Source organism: Blennius ocellaris (assembly GCF_963422515.1).
Source record: "Blennius ocellaris genome assembly, chromosome: 5".
Taxonomy (NCBI): domain Eukaryota; kingdom Metazoa; phylum Chordata; class Actinopteri; order Blenniiformes; family Blenniidae; genus Blennius; species Blennius ocellaris.
This window is the reverse complement of record NC_137654.1, coordinates 16557959-16577893: the sequence shown is the minus strand read 5'-3', so window position 1 is coordinate 16577893 and position 19935 is coordinate 16557959. Positions and strand designations below refer to the sequence as shown.

The 19935-nt window shown below is 40.4% G+C and overlaps 1 protein-coding gene across 4 annotated transcripts in view; it reads right to left on the bottom strand.

Annotated features, from left to right (window-relative positions):
- Window positions 1–19935, bottom strand: part of acap3a (ArfGAP with coiled-coil, ankyrin repeat and PH domains 3a) — a 75634-nt gene that overhangs the window by 19045 nt on the left and 36654 nt on the right. For all 4 annotated transcript variants that reach the window (XM_080496556.1, XM_080496558.1, XM_080496557.1 and 1 more), the window contains exons 4-10: window positions 19461–19514; window positions 9205–9263; window positions 8698–8881; window positions 7170–7214; window positions 6788–6883; window positions 6329–6403; window positions 4051–4062 (exon numbers count right to left, since the gene is read on the bottom strand). In XM_080496556.1, the coding sequence (XP_080352682.1) occupies window positions 4051–4062; window positions 6329–6403; window positions 6788–6883; window positions 7170–7214; window positions 8698–8881; window positions 9205–9263; window positions 19461–19514 (525 nt within the window). The remainder of the gene's footprint in view (window positions 1–4050; window positions 4063–6328; window positions 6404–6787; window positions 6884–7169; window positions 7215–8697; window positions 8882–9204; window positions 9264–19460; window positions 19515–19935) is intronic.

Here is a 19935-nt window from a genome sequence, read left to right as displayed (position 1 = left end):
GTGCAGGCTGCACACTGGGTGGTACTCTGCAATCTCTCAAGCCCACAACTACAAAGCTCATCTATTTTTAACGCGGCAACGTCACACAGACAGAAACTGAACATCCGTGAATTATTGAACAAGACGGAGACATCCGAATGTTACGAGCACAGAAAGTAAATTGTTGCGGAGAGGAAAGACAAGACGAGCGGATGATGCAGACGACAGCATCTCCTGCTGCTGCGTCCACCTGCTGCTGCTGCCGTACGGCCTGCGGGCCAAGCTGCAAAGCTCTGACGCCAGGCGGCGGCGGCGATTACTCAGTCTCCTGTCAAGTGTTTGTTTGCAGCATCCCTCTGTGTGCCTCCACTTTACTACTGTCTGACAGCTCTCATCCGTTACAAACCGGCTTTGTGCCGAGCGTACCTGACGGACATCTGCTCGCAGAGCTAATCCTCAATCAACCTGCTCGACGTCACCACGGCGGAAACAAAACGTCTTTTCAAAAACATGAGACGTCAAAGACGGTCAGCAGCCTCCTGGATGTCATTATGTATTGATGTACATGCAAAGAAAGTTGTCCTGAGATGACAGCGAATAAGCAGAGGTGGGAAAAGTATTTGTAGTTTGTTACGGTACTTGATTATTTTTTTTTTTTCTTCTTCTGGTGTTTTTACCTCTAAAAGTTTTAAACAGGCTTTTTACTTCTTGTTTGGCCCCCTGGAAGGATTCATAGCTACAGCTGAAGGAAGCAGCTACTGATTTGAAGAGGGAACAAGGTATACTCCTTGACTCATCCTCATCAGGGCAATTCAGTTCAGCCATCAACCCAGAACAAATCCAACGATAAATAGGTAAACAAAGATATGAGTGGACACAAGCACAATGCAAGTGCAGACATAATATTCAGGTCTGTTAATGGTTAAAGGTTTGCAGACTCAAAGCAATAGTCACTCCAAGTTTTTAATAGAATTCACAATGTCTTATATACACGAGGCTTAATGCTAATGATTAACATGCTGGACCCACATTGAAACTATTAAAATAACTAAAGTTATAGATTGTGTGTGCATACATATGCGTCTACGAGCCCCACCCCGTTAACAACTAATAAAATCGAGACTTCCTTACTTTTACTTAAGCAAAGAAGTTACATTGGTACTTCTTCCTTTTAGTATCTATACTCCTGCTTACGTGTCAAAATTAGACTACGTTTCACACCAATCACTCAAAGAACAATTGGCAAAAAAGGGATGAATTAATGTTTAAATGATTCCTGAGATCAGTTAGCCAGAATTAAGCTTTTCTATGGTGGACATTTAAATGTGCATGTACTTTTTTTGTCTTGAATATTGTAATGTGCTTTGAAAGAGTTTCATTGCAAAGTGCTGCAGATGGTACAAAATGCTGCAGTTGGGTCCTTTCAAAAATGTTCTAATAACTTTATTGGTTTTAAAAGCATTCATATTCCTGTCTGAATATACTCCAAACCGTAATGTCACGTCAAAGATAAAATATAAAAGGTTTGGTTAATTACCACCATCATCATCATCATAATCATCACTATCATCATCGTCAAATTGAAAAGGACAAAGTCCTACTAAAACGACGACTGGTGGCATGTCAAATCCTCCACAGCCGTCTAAGGAAAGCTCTTTGGCAACATGACAAGGTGACGTTTCAGTCGTCACTCGTCATCGGATGCCCTGACTTAATGAAGACCCGGGGCTGAAGCATCATGTGCTAATGAGTAAATGTGTGACAAGCTATTTCTGTGCATACATATGGAGACCTCCTGGGACTCCTGAAGGTGGAGAGTACTGACACAGAGAGGACAAATAACTTCTGAAGACGTTGCGGTGGAATGCATCTTCAAAAGGACAAATGAAGCTCAAGACAAGTATTTGATTCTTTATGTCTACTACTGATGAAAGCCAAAACATTATTTAGGATTTGAATGATTCTTACTCTTCCACTATGTCTTGGCCAATATTTATACTGTGATTTAATACATTCATTTATATGTATCCATGTATGTATGAATGTGTTATGTAACTACAAATATATGCACATTTTTCTTTATATATGTTTATGTCCTGAAAGGTGCTCTACAAATAAAGCTTGCTATTATTTGTAGATCAACACAAGTGTTATACAAATCAGAAACAACAAGCTGTAACCGGAAAAGCAGTAAATTGATGGAAGATGGAAGATTTTGGGTTGAAATGGTTGGATGTACATTTTGTTTGTTGGGTGGTTCAAAGCAACAACGTAAACAATTAATTGAAGAAGTACAAACAATAAAATATGAATTCATGTGTTCTTCAAATCAAATTCAATCAAATTCATAGCAGGTAGTGGGGGAGTTAATCATTGAATTGAAAGGTTTTCTTAGTTCCTAATTTGTTTTGAGAAAACAACTGCAATCAATTGCACTTTTCTTTCATCTTCATACATTTTGGAATTTTTATTTTAACCACAGTGAATGGAAACGTGATTTATCACAGACAGTCCAGTGAATTATTGGCCATATTTATATTCTGTATGTCAGTATTGCAATAATGATCAATCTGCAATACATTGTGCAGACCTGTCACAAGATCATGGATTACATCTTTAACGATTGCATTAGAAATTATGATTTATTTCAAGGTATAATACTAAATAAAAAACACAGAAAAGACTGTGATAATCTACGTGTAAACAGGAGTCTAAAACAAAAATATAACAGCTTTGTTGAATTGATTGTTCTATGATATCTAGTTTTCCTCTGCAGCATTGTTCAGAGCTTAGTAAGTTGTAAATAATAAGATAATAATAATTAATCTTATTAATAATAAGATTAATTTCAGAAAATGTGGGGTTTACGTTGTGTTTCAATCAACAACAAAACATTTATTTGAATATGAATAACTGGACTTTTGGCTGTTTCTTCACAGTTTTAACAGGCTAAATCTTTCATTGCTCCAGAGAAGACAAACTATCTCAGGCCAACACGAAAACTGCAAAACGATTCTAGAAACTCCTGGGCTGAAGGTCATATGCCACATCCAGAGGCTAAAAATACCTGAAAAGACTCAAGAAAATCTGAAATCTTTCAACCTAAATAAAACATGTATTGTTGTGCTTTAGATGATGCTTGTTGTATGTAAACTTTCTGTAGCAATGTTCAGTTGTCCTGTGCAATAAATAAACAATGCAGATTGAAAAAGCACAACAAAACAACAGTATAGATCATTATTTCATTACGGTGTCTATCCAGATGTTAAAGCTGTAAAGATAAATGCACAGAGGCCGTCGATGGCACAATGCAGGAATATAGACTAAGAGGCGGAGTCGCAAGGCCTGGACAGGACTTCTCCATTAAAGCTGCAGTTAAAAATGAATGGCTCTGGCAGTTAGATGCCTTTCATGCACCCTTCGTCCTGCCAGCAACAGTGACAGGCCCTGCTTAGAGCACTTTAAGTCCCTTTCTGCTCCCATGCTTTTTGTTTTCTTGCTTGCACTGAAAGGACATTTCTTTTGTTCTCTGCAAGTTGAGGCTTACTGCACAAGCTGGATGCGATGGAAAAGAAAACAAGTAAAATAAAATACCATATAAAATAGTGGTATAAAATAAAGAGAGACACAGAGTGGACCACAACTAAAATCTTCCCTTCTTTTCAGGATTTGGCATGAATAAATCTAATATTAATGAAAACCAATCAAAGGAAAGCTTATATTGCAGTAAACCATTGAATTGCTCTCCATTTTCAGTCGCTGCAATGATCTTTTCTCAGTGTCTTGACGTAACAGACGGTTTCTATGTAGGCCATTCAAACTAAGTTCAGTGTTTCTAATTGTTCAGTATAAATGATTCAGGATGCACTTCAGCTCGCCCTCAAGGCTTCTGGAGTTCGACTCCAGCTGAAGAAAACTTCAAAGGGATTTGCTAATGTTCCTCCCCGCCAACACTGCTGGCTACGCTGCCAACTCCCCTCCTCACACACACGCACACACACACACACACACACACACAAATCAAAGATATGCTTTGTAGTAGAAATTCAGAGGGGAAAAACAAATACTCACCTGCATGAGGGTCTGGGAGGAGACGGAGGCATTGGGGACGACATGTGAGCAGAGGAAAAGAGGAGAATAAAGCGTTAGGGCGTCCAACGGCAAACAGACTGGTTTAAGTGAGGATAATAAGATAATCTTTCAGGTTCAGTGCACCTCCTGATTATCCTCCTTTCTGGCTTTCCATCACAAATGAGCAAACCCGCCCCTTCTTACCTACGACTGCAACAACACAAACTTTTCACACAAGCTTGTTGGTGACCTTGTTTGTTTACAACTACGTGGCCCTCGGTGAGGGCCGTAGTGTGACGCTCAGTGCCGAACAGCTCTGGTAAAAGCAGATCAATAACTGGCGCCCACATGTGACCCAGCCCATCCCTGCGGGCCCAAACACAGACTGCAGCGCCTGGAGGCCACAGAGCTGACCGGGGCCGTCTGACAGATGGCCACTGATCCTGAGATACAGAGGAGCCGCCAAAATAAGGCTTTCTGAATTATTAACAGACAAGGAGTGCACCCTGCATTTATGGTTTCTATTATTTTGACAAAATAAAAGTATATTTATACTGGCTAGCTGAGACATGGAAAACCATTGCAACTCAAAATGAATTGACCATAAAGGTGGACAGGCTTATATTAAAACATACAGTGATGATACAGTTTGAGTTGGAGAATCATGGATGGATTACTGGACAGGCCAAATATGCACGAGGACAAAAGGCCAAAGGGCTTTAAATTGACACAAAACAACCACCAAAAGATGGAAAATGACATCAGACCGACACAAAATTACCAAACGTAAACACAAAAAATAACCTCTAAAGTTCATTATCAGGACCACAAACATCGTCAAACTCACAGCAGAGATCTCAAACTCAGAAAATCTGATTTGTCTGATTGTTTATTCATTAATTTATTGTATGCATGTGGAAAATCAGCAAAAAATGATTCCTTTGCATGGGATAAATGAAGCGGTCCAAATCTGATGAAAATGATAAAAAATTATAAAATTACTTGATTGAGTCACAAATAAACAACATTAAACAACAAATGAGATACACAAAAAACAGCCAAGGAAAACAACCAAAGAAATGGGATGCAAGCAATTGCGACCAAAAAATTGCGATATCATCAAAAGGGGCATATTCACACATAGACACAAAACATTAAAAAGGACTATAAAACAGTATAGAACAGCTTAAAAGGTACACAAAAGACCTTTACTAGTCACTAAATCATAGCAAATAAGCACAATATTACCAAAGAAAACAAAAGGCAACTCCAAAGAACCACAAAACATTCAATGAGACACAAATTGACCATACAAAGATAAACAAAAGTCCACAAATATACAGTGACAAGGCTAAAGTTGACCACAGATGAAAAATCATGACAAAACACAGACGACAACAAAAATGTAAAACAGCCAAAAATAAAAAAGACCAGAAGGTCACCTGGAGCCAATTAAAATCTGCACAAAGTTCACTCAGTCTACTGGAGGAATATTTTACTCCGGTCCAAGAAACAGCCTCGGTGCTCAACACTCCCCTCAGTCAGCAAAAAACTTCACAGAGACTTCAGAGTCAGCACTTTACAGGACTAAGAGTACTTTGAGAACTCCTCCGCATACGTGGGCTGACCTGTGCGGCAGACAATGGCGGGATTATCATCTCCTAAAAGACTTAATTCCACCTGATTTAACGTCTCAATCGATGCCTGGACTTTGTTGGGGAGATTAATCAAACACTTCCCAGCTGCCCGGGTCTAATCCTTCGGCACTCACAACACAGAGGACTGGACGGGAGAGATGTGATGTGAGGCTCTGTGCTTTACGCTGTGCAACACAGCTGAGCAAGTTATGGATCACGTGACACCCCTGTCCTGTTATTATTGAACTGGGCACATTTATTATTTATTTGAAAGTTCAGGCTTGCGATTATACTTGAACCACTTTTAGAAATCCTCGTTTAATTCAAGCAAAACCCACAAAATATCATGTATTTGCACGATACACCGCTTTGCAATGTCACACTATATATTTCAGAATAATTCTTCTTTTTTTATTCTTACTTATAACTGTGTTGCTTTCACCTCGTCATCACCTGTGATGCAATGCTTGAAAGAAGCGACGCTGCTAAAGTCGGTTTGATTAAAAGGGTCACTCAACAAACAATCACACATCACTTGGATGTCTCCCGACAGCATGCGATCAAAACGACAAAGGCAACCATTACTGCCAACTACAGGTAGGAGGAAACATTTACTCTATTAAAAAGCGAGTGTCACTCACCCTCTGCTGAATAGTTGCATGCTTGTGCTCCATCTCCCTCTTCTCCATGGCTGAATCAATCACCAGCTGATCCAGCTGAAAAATAAGTTGTTTCACATCAAAGGTGCGTCCGGTGTCCATATTGCAGTTGAAAAACAACCCCGAGCAGACAGCGGAGGGGAAACACTGCAGAGCCGCAGTGATTCGCAGCAGCTGACTGCAACGCATAAACCCGTCCTCCAATCACATGTCCGGGTCAGTGTTGAGTAATCAGGCATTGATTGAGCTCGGGACAGCCACAATAACAATGTGCAGCAAAGAGCAGGGCTTTTTTGTGTGCGAGGAAACAGCTCCAAAAAGTAAAAGAATACTGAACAGACAAATGACATAACCGCTCCTTGTCAATGGTTTAAAGGAGAACGAACCAGTCTGTGTGGTGGCGGCGTTTGTCGTCAATGACGAAGAAGATGCTTTGCTCACCTCGGCAGCCAGTTTCTTCATGTAGGGATCGATCTCATCCAGCAGGTTGTAGCCCTGCTGGAACAGCGAGTACTGGGCGTGCATGAACGACAGCATCTGCATGGAGGAAACAAACAAGCACAACGGCTACGTGCTTGACTAATAACTTCAACAGAGTAGATTTGTGCAATATAAGGCAATAATGCAATAGCACTGCGTCTTAATGCATGCATAATGTTTACATTTCCACTAATCAGTCACTCAAGATTTTTTCCTAAGGTGAAGTTAATCATTATCTGTACAAATACAAAATCTATTTTAAAACGTGTAATTTTTAAGTGTATAAAGTTAATAGAGAACATTTTGCTGGGATGAAGTGTTGATGTCTTTGTCGCTGACTTACAGCATCGAGGATCTCAAACTTCTTCTTTGCCTGGAGGACATTTATCTGCAGAGAAGTGGAGAAAGAAGAGTGGGTACACGAACAAACACAATTTAAACACAATCTTCAAAGGCACCCACAAATCACTGCAGACACTGCATAAGCTGCTGAGAGAGCTCCCTCTAGTGGGCACTGCAGAGCAGGCAGCCGCTGACGAACCCAAAACGTCTCTTTGCATCGAAGCGGATGTGTTTTGTTTCTTTTAGGCTAAGAAAACAAACTGAGACTCCGTGTCTTTTCTTGAGTTTTTTTTTTCATTGTGCAGCCCGACTGATGCAAACTTAATAATATTTTGTGGTACATTTAAGAGGTCACATGTACATATAGCCCAACTGCCCTACAGCTTTGACCTTTTCTGCCTCCAGACGCTTTCAATTATGACATAAAAGGGGGTTGGATGTCTGAGAGCTGCGAGAGAAGGCAGCCAGCAGACAAGTTGAAGAATGTAAAGAGGGCACGGCCATCGCAGCGTTCGCTCTGAATCAGTCTCCCTTCGGTTCCCGCAGGCATCCGAGAGCATGAGGTTACAACTCGCGGGCGTAATGAAACCATGCTGTGCACGACGAGAGCGCAGAATGTGTGACACAAACAGGAAGGCTGACGTCGCTACCGGCTGATGTGGTAACACATGCCCGTTAATTTAATCAACCACACAACCATTGTAAAATCGGAAGATTTTTGAAGTTCATCCTGGATTTAGTAAATTAACATCAGATTTAGACCTCTATTGAATGCAGTTACTTTATACTAATGAGGAGAATGCAGTCTATGTAGTCAGTATCCATAGAAGCATCACTCCTCAAAACATTAATGAATTTACTTCTGCTGACATGCTTCTTTTAAGGATCGAGATCATAACATTGCTATGCTGCAAGAAGGCCTAATTAAAAGAAATGTTGCATGATTGTGGATCAGAACTTGATCAAGTGGATCTGCACACGTTTAAGAAAACCAGATGAAGAAACCTTTTTGAATCTTAAGCAGTTACCATTTACCATATAATGTTGCAGCGACCGGAAAGGAGCCACACAAAGTTTCCTCAAGAAACTTCTGGGAAATAAAAAAACAGTTGGAACTTCTGTTCTAGGTGTCTCAAGGTTCTTTTTTTTTTTTTTTTTTTACTGTGCATATATGATAAAAACATTATTTAACTGGTATTCACTAGACATTCTTTATCTGCCATGTTTTTCTGAAATGTTTCAGTTTTCTCATTTCTCAGGAATTTTTGACCAAATTGTATATACTTATCATTATTCTCATTTCCTAAAATCTATTTGATAAAATTACCTTGTACAGAGACGAGATCAATTCCATGCAGCACAGGTAATAAAATGCTACATATATATCTATACATCAAAATAGCCGAGCCAATAAAATTACAAAAGATGGCTTAGTACATCACGTTCATTTTTCTCATAAAACTGGTGCTTTTTATCGCCACTGTAAATCAAACTGGGATGGTCATTCATTTCACTCTCGTCTGTCTGACCTGCAGCACGTAGTCCAGAGCGAGATGCCGGAAGCACTTGCGGGTGATGCTCAGTGTGCTGGTTGCTTCTTCCACCTCGTGAGGCTTGTTCTTGGGCGCCTGCGCGTTCTTCACTTGTGCAATTTCCATATCTTCACGTACCCTGTCAAAGTGCTTCTTGGTCTCCTTGAACTTTCGAACATCCCTGATAAAGAGAAGCAAAGCTTAGGATACTTCACTTTTATTTCGACACAAAAAAAAAAACAACCTCCAAAAAGGCGGTCCCCATGGCTGCCCGCTTCAGCTCAACGGTTCATAACAGCCTCTGACAACGCATTTGGGGTGAAAAAGGTTGTACTCTGTTTAATAATTAAACAAGGTAAAAATGGTTTTCGTGGGTTACAAGGGTACGTTTGCTTTTTAAAGCTTGTGGATTTTGCCTTTCTCTACCTGTGCTGAATATTTTATGACGCTCAAGTTCTGGAGGGATTCCCAAAACGAAGCAATGTGTGTAGTAGGTTTACTCACTCTTTCACAAAGTTGTGCAACTGCTGCTTCACAGACCGCTGGGCTTGATCAAACAGTATCTGGAACAGAGGAAAAAAAACAAAAAAAAACCCACATCAATCCCTGAATATGACTTTGGGACGCGTGACAATGTATGGCAGATTTCACACTGTAAATATAAGAAAGCTGTTTTACATCAAAACAACTGTAGATAATTTGATTCAAAGCTTTTGAGTTGATTCACTCTTTGAATTTGTTTCTCTATAGCACTGTGGTATATTTATAAACTTTTACTCTTTCGTTGAACCTTTTTCAGACAGAAAAAAAGGCAGGATGTCAGATCTGTTCTGAGTGTTTTGAAATGTGTGTGACATGTTGAAGTGAAAAGTTTAGTTTGTAGTGCTCAGAATGAACTGTATTTTAGTTAAGTGACATTAGAAAGCACTTAGTCTGTCACATTGTCTCAACTCTGGGTGAAGTTATGCCAACTGGGTACTTTTTTCCCCATTGCTCTTCAATTAAAAAAAAAAAAGCAAAAATTGATGAATGAAAATCAAAAGTACAAAACTAGCTTTAGGATGGGCTATACACAACACAAAAAAATGAAACTAAGAAAAAATAAAAACAGCAAATTACATACGCCTTTCAAATGTATACCAGAGCAAGCTGGATGGAGAAGCAAATGCAAAAACTGACAAATGCTATCGTTATTCTTAAATTATCTCTATTATCAAGTGTCGGTACTGGCACCACCAGATATGCACTCACACTTGTATTGTTAACGAGTTACAAGATTTTAATGCACTTCTTGCATTTTAAATGATGCAGCTGGTGATGTGGCATCATTTTCACTCTTGTGTACATGGAAAGATTTTATGTGTGGCCTGCAGACTAACACAGGCCTCCCAAGACATTCAATGCAGTTTTACAGTAAAAACAGCTACTGCTTATTTGTCTAATGTTGCACATTGAGTAGGTAAGAGCAGCAGATATGACAACACCGGCTGTGGATTTCTTTCCATTTCTGTGCTGTACATTTTAAAAAGTCGAAGTATTCTGATGTGAATGGTTTGACCCTGCAAGGTAAATGATGGTCATAACAAATAAATGCAATGTGTAAACTGGAAGACAGTTAAGATAAATGAATTTAGTAAAAGGATCTCGTATATGAATTAAATGACAGTAATAGCATTCACTCATAATGCACATTTCTGAACGTGATATATTTTGTCAATGGATCAGTCGAAAATTGGCTCACAAACTGAATGTCTGAACTGAAAGGATTAGTACATTAACTACATCCACTAAACCAGTGCTTCTCAAATGGTGGGGCGAGCCCCCCTGGGGGGGCGTGGTGGGGTGTCAGGGGGGGGCGTGAGGCAGGCGCAACTTTCAGTATTAGTGTCTTTATTCATGCTTGAACGATAAAAAAAGGGCCTCCAGCTCATTTTATTAATTTATTTTGATAATCAGGCGATTGTATGCAGAATGCTGGTGCCAGCAAATCATACAGTGGTTTATACAGATAAATAAATAAATATTATCAGGTTCTCAATGGTAGTACAATTCGGGGGGGGGGGCTGAAAAAATTTTGGTCCTCTAGGGGGGGCATGACAGAAAATAGTTGAGAACCACTGCACTAAACCCTGTACAAGCCCCAAACTATGAAACCTCACATTTTGCTTTTTTTTAAATGTTTTATATATCTTACTGCAACTGAGTATTGAAGCTAAGAAAACTTGCAAAAGCCAAAAGAAGAAAAGGAAAATGACGAGAACAATGGAGGGTGAAGTGGGAGATAATTATTAGAATATGAAAACAGCGATCGGGTTTGACAGTTTGACCTTCAACCTGTTCTCCACTCTCCACTCAACCTCATCATGTTTGCAGGCATTTTTACATTTAAATTCCTGATTAAAAAAAAAAAGTTAAGTATTACAATGAAGATCATAAAGAGATTAATCTATTTTATATCGTTTCTTTTGAGAAAATGGGTTTTAGAAAAGCTTTCAGGAGCGTGTGAAAACCATGACATGACATGTACATCTATTGAACCACTTTACAGCCCATGTGTCACCAACAGAGGGCAACAGTGCACTTTTGCCCCTTTGTGTGCTATACAAGGAAATGATGCAAATGAGCCTTTAAAGCACGAGGGGATGAATGGAGGAGGGACGTTGCTTTGACTCGAACATGTCTGCTCTAACCAAATATCACGCTGCCTTCAGTGAAGTGTTTTACATTGAAGATCCCTCCTCTTCTGTTTCACCCTCTGAGCAGAACGTCTGTGCTGCTGCAGAAAAATAGGTCACTCGGGCAGGGAGGGAGGAAGGAAGAGGGGGGGTAGAAAGCGGGAGGAGAGGAGGCCTTTGGCACAATGTGACACTGCAGAGTTTGCATCCAACCAAACCAGTCAAACTGTCACAGCCCAATGTGTTATCACCACAAGTGAGCATGCAGCCTAGTTAAAGGGTTTCCACCCTCATCCTGCCTGAATAATTGGATATGAGAGTGTATGTGTGGATTAGAAGATTTGAGTTTGCTTGGCCTTATAAAACAAGGCTTTAGGGTGTTTTAACAGAGGGATTACAGGCAATGATGATGAGAAAGACGCTTCTCTGTCATTGTCCCAGAAAGCAGTGTACACAGAGAACCACGAGCCAGCATTAAAATAATGGGGACGAATGCAATTTGGCGAAGTTTTAATTTAAAATGTGGGCCAAAAATGGAAGTGGTCAGTTTAACCCTATTTCCAACACTTCTATAAAAGATGTGTTTGTTTGGATCGCGGGTTAAAGCTGCCTTTTACTGCTCCATAAACCCACTGGAACCAAATAAGCGTGTGACTGGAAGAACAGAGCATCTTACAAACGCGTCTCAGGCCATGCATTTAACTTCCCCCCCTGCGGCGCTGGTAGGTGAGGCGATCTTGCCCGCCTCTCGTAAAGTGGCGTGCTCTGAGGTGACCCTGTTTGGACCTGGATTGCATACATGTGGCCAGTTTGTTTGGCTGAAGTTTAACAAGTTCCCCCACCAAAAAAGTGCAAGTGGGAACTGAAAGGCTCGCTCCCACAAACACGTCACGACTCAACCAAATCAGCCCGAGCGACAGGCTGCGGCAGCCATAAACACTCCTGTGGCAGGTTGATTTGAGCACCGTGCAGACAGGACCGGGGTGTACGGTGGCTCGGGACAAACCGCAGCCTTTTTAAAAAGATTTCAGCTGAGCCAGTGTACCTCTGTGAGGTTTGTGCATGGCTGAGGGGAGACTTCCTGGCTCTGGGGATGGTTGTACAGTCTTTTGCATTCCGGAGCTGCTTTGTGGCAAGTTGACACCCTACGACCACGAGACCGAGATGCCACCAGGTCGCTTCTGCACGTGGTGAGCCAGCCAGCACGGCTGAAACACGCAAGGTCAGCTGAGGATGTTTCTTTCCAAATGTGACACACAGAGGAAGCGAGGCTATGGGATGTGATCGTTTCCCTCATTTGTCAAATGAAGAATTGTATTTTTGTTTGCAATATTTCCATTTAAATTTTGACAAATTACAATGACAAGGATTTGGATGATCAGAGAGATAAATAAGACATACAAGCATTAATGTAACATATTGTAATTCTCCTCTGCCAGGAAGGAGATGTTTTGATTGCCGTTGGTTTGTTTGCGTGTTCAAAAATTATAGACGGATGTTGTCAAACTGCAGACTAACACATAATATGCAAAGAAAGAAGTGATTTAAATTTTGGTGAGATCTGGAGATATTTTGGATCCAGGATAACAAAGAAATCCTTAGCTTTAAATGTAATATGGAAGCATGAATTCACTTGTAATCACATTTAATACGCTGATTTGATATGTGAAGCAGCAGAAGATAATTTTTTTAAAGATAAATCTGAACAATATTCTGGATCCACAATGGTCCAGATATATAAATGTACATATGTACTGTTGGGAGCGGAGAGCTGGGAGAGGGAAACTGTCCTGTCAGGTGGCGGTATGAACTCTATGAGTGCCTTCATATTTATATTGTAAAAGTGATCCCATTGAAAACAAGTGTGCTGACTTCAAACTATGAATGAATAAAAAAAAGTGGTGCTTAAACGCCGATCACAATCCTTAAAGTATTCATTTCATCCACATTACTCGGGGCAGTATAATGAACAAGGCGTCGCTTTGTTTGGGCTTAAAACTACTCATCACTACAACATTTCACTCTGATGCCTCCACCGATCAAGATAAACACAGGAATGTGCTTTAATGAAAACTAAACATTGTCAAACGTGTTGTCCGTAAGACGAGGATATCTGGCACATCTTCAGCGACCTGATATCAGGGCCGAGGAATGAGGCGTCTGCAGACACATTCACAATGAACTACTGTATTGGCCATCAGTTGGCTAATTCCTCTCTGGTTCAACCAGCATGTTGAGACAAAGTGATGTAATGAAAGAAGACAAGTGTTTATTCTTTACTGCAATATGACTCAACAATCCACTTATGTTGGTATGTCAAATCAGAGAAATATCACTATGGCAAAAAGCATACAAAACAAAACTTGATGATCATTACTGCAGTGGTAATCAATTGAATGCTAATGGTGGAAGTGGTGCTGCCAGATCCTATATTGCAATTAATGTATAATGTATATAGAATGAAGAAATACTAACATGGCACAGTCACATCTCAACAAAGTCACGCCCAAGAAGGTAGAACAAATTTCGAAGCACAAAAACATCAACATCATCGAGATAACTGTACAGAAAATATTGTGTAGTCTTTATGACAGGCTCTCTGCTTTTTAGGGTTAATGGTTTTTCTTCCGGGCTCCCTACTTTGCTTTTGTCATAATTACTCCATCCACGTGCTTTATCCTCTGATTTCGACTGCCCCAAATCAATAGGGGCAATAAACATCAACCAAGGCCAGTCAGCTGAGAAGATAATCTCAGATTCTAAAGTCTGTTGTGTTTTCCTGAAAGAAAAACTTATTGCCGACTTAATTAACAAGAAAATGGCTTGAAGAAGCACAATGACAATGAAATAAGAGGACACATGAGGCAGACGTCTGTGTGCGTTTCTGTGCTCGTATCCTATGTTCTATCTTTTAAGCATGCCACACATGTTTGGGTGTATTTTTACTTCACGGGCGAAGAATGCAGCGAGGAACGATCCGGATTTTATTTGCAAGCAGAAAGCGTCTTCCTACTGCGCCCCACTTTTTCCTGTTTCCAAATATAACCAAGACACACTGGCATCTCACAAAGGGAATTCACTCATTCAGTATGTACAGTCTATCAAGAGAGACACTCATTTTTCATCAAAAACATTTAAATCCAGGATATCATATAGAAAATGCATCGGAGGACCAAATTTATTTATGACCTAGACATGTTTTCTGCCTGTCTACTTACTTTTAAATCCCACCGGCCGCTCATATAGGACCCGTTACTGTTTTCCAATGCATTAAGATTTGACAATTCACATATATGACGCCCCGTGCACGTTTGCGTCAGTCTCCCTTCATGTCTAATGTATGTTCGGAGAGTCGAACGCGAGTCAATAATTTATTGAGTATTCAAATGGAGTTTCATGCTTGAATTAAACAGAAACGGATAAAAATACTGGCCTGATTTTTGCCTGTATGCGGAGGGGGGGGAAAAAAAACTACGGATTGTGAAATCTTTAGAAAGGATTGCAGGATTGAAGCTGAAGTAAAAAAAAAAAAGAAAAAAAAAAAAAAAGAAAAGCTATACTTGGCCTGATTTTGAGACTCACACAGTCTGATCTGTTGTGTGGCGTCGGACTGGAGCCAAGCTATCAGGAAATGGAAGGAAGTAAAGGCCAAGAAAACCTTTCATACCTCACTTAGATCCCGGTGTTTGCTAGCCAATGTGTAATGTTCAGACATACGAGCCCGTTTGTGTTTTCTTTTCTGGGTTTTGAAGGCATCCGAGCGTGGCCCGCGACAGGGGCGGCTGGCACTCGGCGGTCCCATTTGTACGCTGCCATTTAATATTCTTGAGTGTCTGCTGCGAGGGGAGTGCACAGCAGCAGCTGCATGCGCACAGAGCGACGTCCTTCACAAGTGGCAGATATAACCATCATCATTTCTTATTCATCCGCGCAGTGTAGCCGGAGTCCCTGGGCTGCACAGCGAAATGCACATGGCGTCTTTCCTGATTAAAATATAAACATATGAGATATGACCAAAAAAAAAGAAGAAAAAATGTTTACGACACATCAGTTTTTTTTTCCTCTCAAGGGAATCCCCCTTGTGTCAGACTGATCTCACAAGCCACTTCTCTGTTGTGCTTTTGCATGACTGAAACAAAGAAAAAAGAAAAGAAAAAAACGTCTGAAAGGAAGTGGTATCGACATCCAGTCAGTTTCTCGGCTCTAATGGACTGCGGGGAGAGAAAGGGGGGAATGAGGAGGCTTGGAAAGCCCAGCTGAGCTTACAGTGAAAGACGCCAGCTGGGCCCGGGCCAAACCACGCTCTCTTGTGGTCTCCAAAGTGTGACACGGTGAAGCCGACAAACGGGCGATCTGTCAGGAAGTCTGACACAAATGCTGACGGACTGACAGAGCTCACGTGGATTTCCTCTGATGTGACGTGACGGGAAGGGAAAAAGGCAAAACGAAACGTGAACCTACGACTGGCGACTTCGGAATTCGTTTACGAAGAGGCAGCTGAACAAAAGTCGACTGATATTTCACACTCCAGCAGCAGAAAGTACTGTCATGGTTGTATTAACCCCCTACTGAGAGTGTGAGAAATGCAAAAGCGGCTTTCTACTTTCTACATTCATTGGGTGTAAGGACAAGGACAAATTCCTACCCTTTGGTAGAAGATAAACATCTTTGACTTTTCTCCTTAAAAGCTTGTGTTGCAAAGCTGAAAGCATCTAACCAGCCAACAATGCTTTTTCTATTAACTATCCCAATTGAAATTCATAATAATATCTAATCACTTTTTGGAGTCTGCTTGTATTTGAGGTAAAATCTGCAACTTGGTGTAATGTCGAGCTCTTGGGGTCTCAGAAACAAGAGGACGTTATACGACTGAGAAGTCAGATGAAGGTGGACCTGGTCGAAAGCTTTTCAGAGGCTTTAAAACGATGCAAATCCAATGCTTTGGATACCAGTGAGGGGATCTGAATGTGTGAGCAATTGATTGATTCTGACCAGGGGTGTCAAACATGTGGCCAGTGGGCCAAAACCTGCCCAGAGGAGTTTAATCTTGGCCGGCATCACCTTGCAAAAGTGTAAAAATGAGAAAGAAGACATTGCCAGCAATTATTCAATGAAAACATTGAACATTTCACCACAATGTTCCTAAAACATTTTGTGAAAACTCCATTAAAAGTCAACCATTTTAAATATGCTCATACTTTCTAGTAAAAAAAAGGAATAAGAGTTTGCCGTTGATGATATTTATAGTTACTAGGTTATCATTGTACTGACCCAGCTCCATGTCGTGTCATATTATTTCTTATTTCGCACCTCACTTTCATGTCCCCTTAAGATTATATCTCAGACAACTAGGCCTGAATAGGAAGGAGTTTGAATAATAATAAATGTATTATGTGATCCCTAAAAAAAAAAAACCAAAATGGTAGAAAAAGGCGTGGGATTAAAGGCAGCAGCAGCCTGCGTGGAGCATAATCATGCAGCTTCATGGGGTGGTGGTGGTGGTGGTGGGGGTGGGGGTCTGCTTTTTTACTGCAGTGTAAGAGCAGCAGTAACAGTGCCCTGCAAACCGCCATTGAAACCATCACACTTGAACTTTACAGGCCTCAAACACCAAGGACATTTTTAACCAACATAACTGCCGAGCGGCAGCCATGAAATACATATTGAAGATCTTTGTAAATGAGATGTAACGCTGTTTATCATCCTCTCAAAACTGAATGATGTATACACAATGATGTATATGCCCAGCTATATTGTATAAATGGCTGCCCATATGTAAAACACCCTCCAGCATGTGTCAAGGTTAGTCAGGGTTACTGCTGTCCAGAGGCCAAGCCCATGTCTGCCTGGCCGGACGACCTGAGCCATTAACCCCTCCATTTATAAACTGACCTCCTTCTCTTCCTGTAGACTGGGAGTGGACGAGGGGGACGGGGGGGGGGTCTCTGATTTGTGATGGCGTATCTTTGTTGTGGCCTCGGCCAAAGGAATGTGATGCGCGCACGCACACACACACACACACACACACACACACACACACACACACACACACACACACACACACACACACACACACACACACACACACACACACACACACACACACACACACACACACACACACACACACACACACACACACACACACACACACACACACACACACACACACCTATCAAGCTCAGGGGTTCAAGCTAATGGGCTTCAAAGGGTCGGGGGGGGGGGGGGGGGGGGGGGGGGGGGGGGGGGCAGTAAAACACAAATTGTGCTTAATGTCGGAGGATAGATGTAGGTGATACAGTAAGCCAGGCTGTAAAGAGATATAAGTTGGCCTAAACACTAAATACTACCTGAATCATTTTAAGGACATAAAATAAATAAAATAGGAGGTAAATCATTTGAAGGTACCTCTTATGTATGCATTGCATCCACTTTTTTTAAATAATCTATCAGATTTACAATTTACAAAGCTGTGCTTGTCCAAAGGATGTGGATACTGTGTTTCCATGTCAGTTTGTCAAAACAATCAAGAGTCCACCAACATATTACCATGAACGCTGGCAAAGACTTAATCCATATGGTATATTTGTGTTTTTTCCAATCAACTCAGGCTTAATTTAATTTAAAAATATTAACAAAATCCCAGTTTCACATGTAGTGAAGTAGTGAAGTATTCTAGTTACAAACTTGCTTTCTGGTCTTTCTGCCTTAAAAGTTCAAGTGATTCACAATTGCATATTCATCATTTTGTTTCTAAAACTGACACTTTAAATGGACCTCCAGTCGGGGGTCCATTTACTTATATAGCACATTTAACACTTGAGTAGTCTCAATGCTCTTCAAATGATCACTCACATTCACTCACTCACACACACATTCACTATCGTGTTGATGCTATGAAAGCTTCTCACACCACTGGGAGAAACCATGCCTACATCTTGACGCGAGTTTTGCCTATGAAGTGTGGATTTAATCCTACTAACTATGTATTTCTTTCTAAATGTAACCATTAAAATAGATATTTGAGCTGCTGTGTAAAACACAGTGGTAAACTCATCAAAAACATATTCCACACCATGATGTCCATTCTTACTTAACGAGTGTGTTTGCACATTCATTTGATAATAAATTTTAGAATTTTAGTTAATGTTCAGTTTGCCATTCAGAAGCAATAAAATAAGCCACATTAAATCACATTTCCAGTCCCACCACAAAGGAAGGATGTAAAGATTTTTACAAGTTGTATCATAAAGGGGCTACTCAGGGTATTTTATGTGCTTCATTCCATGCATACTTAGAGTCACAATGTCATGTACATGGGTTTTTTTTTTTCTAATGTTGCAGAGTATGAAAGAAATATGCAATATTCTGGTTACTGGTGTATGAACATGCAATAAATTAATAACCACATGCATTTCAGTAAACACTTAAAATTCCTTCAAATCTATATGTAATAACTTCCCTATATATTTATGTACAGCTTGCAAATTATAAATACATTAGAATAGAAATTGAGTCATTCAGAGGGAATGCAGACCATCTGGGGGACAATTCACAGATTATCAACTCATTAAGAGTGATTTCATTATAAAAACAGAAAACTAAACATTCATATGCTCCTAAGAGAGACTTTACTGGCAACAAGAAAAGGTAAAAACTTGCCAGTGGGAGGCTTTTCACAACCTGGCAACCTGAGATTTGTTCTCATAAAGGATTTCAAAGCCTCAGTTAAAGTAACATTTAACCTCTATTTGCCTTGTCTCGTATTCAAGGAGCATTAGTGAAAAATAGTGCCACTTACGGCATGTTCCTTATCAAAACGTCTTAAATCGAGGGTGCCAGTGTCTTTTTTATAGCAGATTTCACCATAAGTGATGTCGTCTGAGATGTTGCACCAACACAGCCACTGACAGGTTTAATGAGGTGTGAAAGAAACTGGAATCAGTTCAACTGCAGCTCAGTGCGGCCCTCCGAGTCGTACAAAAGAGAAGGCAGGACCCTCGTGTGGCTCCAAATGCCAGTTAACGTTAGCTTACTGCAGCTCTTGTCTCAATCTACAGTATGTGAGGCTCACGGCCGACTTACCATGTGGTAGTTTATGATTTCCTGGAGGCTTTCGCCGCACTTTTCCAGGCACTCCTGCAAAGACAACATCAGGAGACTTTCTTTAACTGCGCAATGCATGCAGAAATATTCTCATTGCCACAGCTATATTTGCAGTTGGATAATGAAGCATGTAAATAAAAGTTGTCACAAGAAACAATGTAGTTTATTTGAAAGATCGATTGATCAAAACTAAAAATAAATAAATAATTTCTTTAACTGAGTCAGACCTGGTTAATGTCACCGAGATGCACTTGCACATTATACAGGAAACTGGGCTATAATAACAATGCTGATTCATGACTTCTTTTTTTTCCCTTTTTTTTTTATAATGGAAACTACAAATGTGAACAAGACTTTAATAAGAAACTCACAATTACTCATTTGATTTAAGCCAAAAACACTTGTAATAGCACTTAATGTTAGCAGCATTGAAAATAGTCCAGGATGCTGGTGC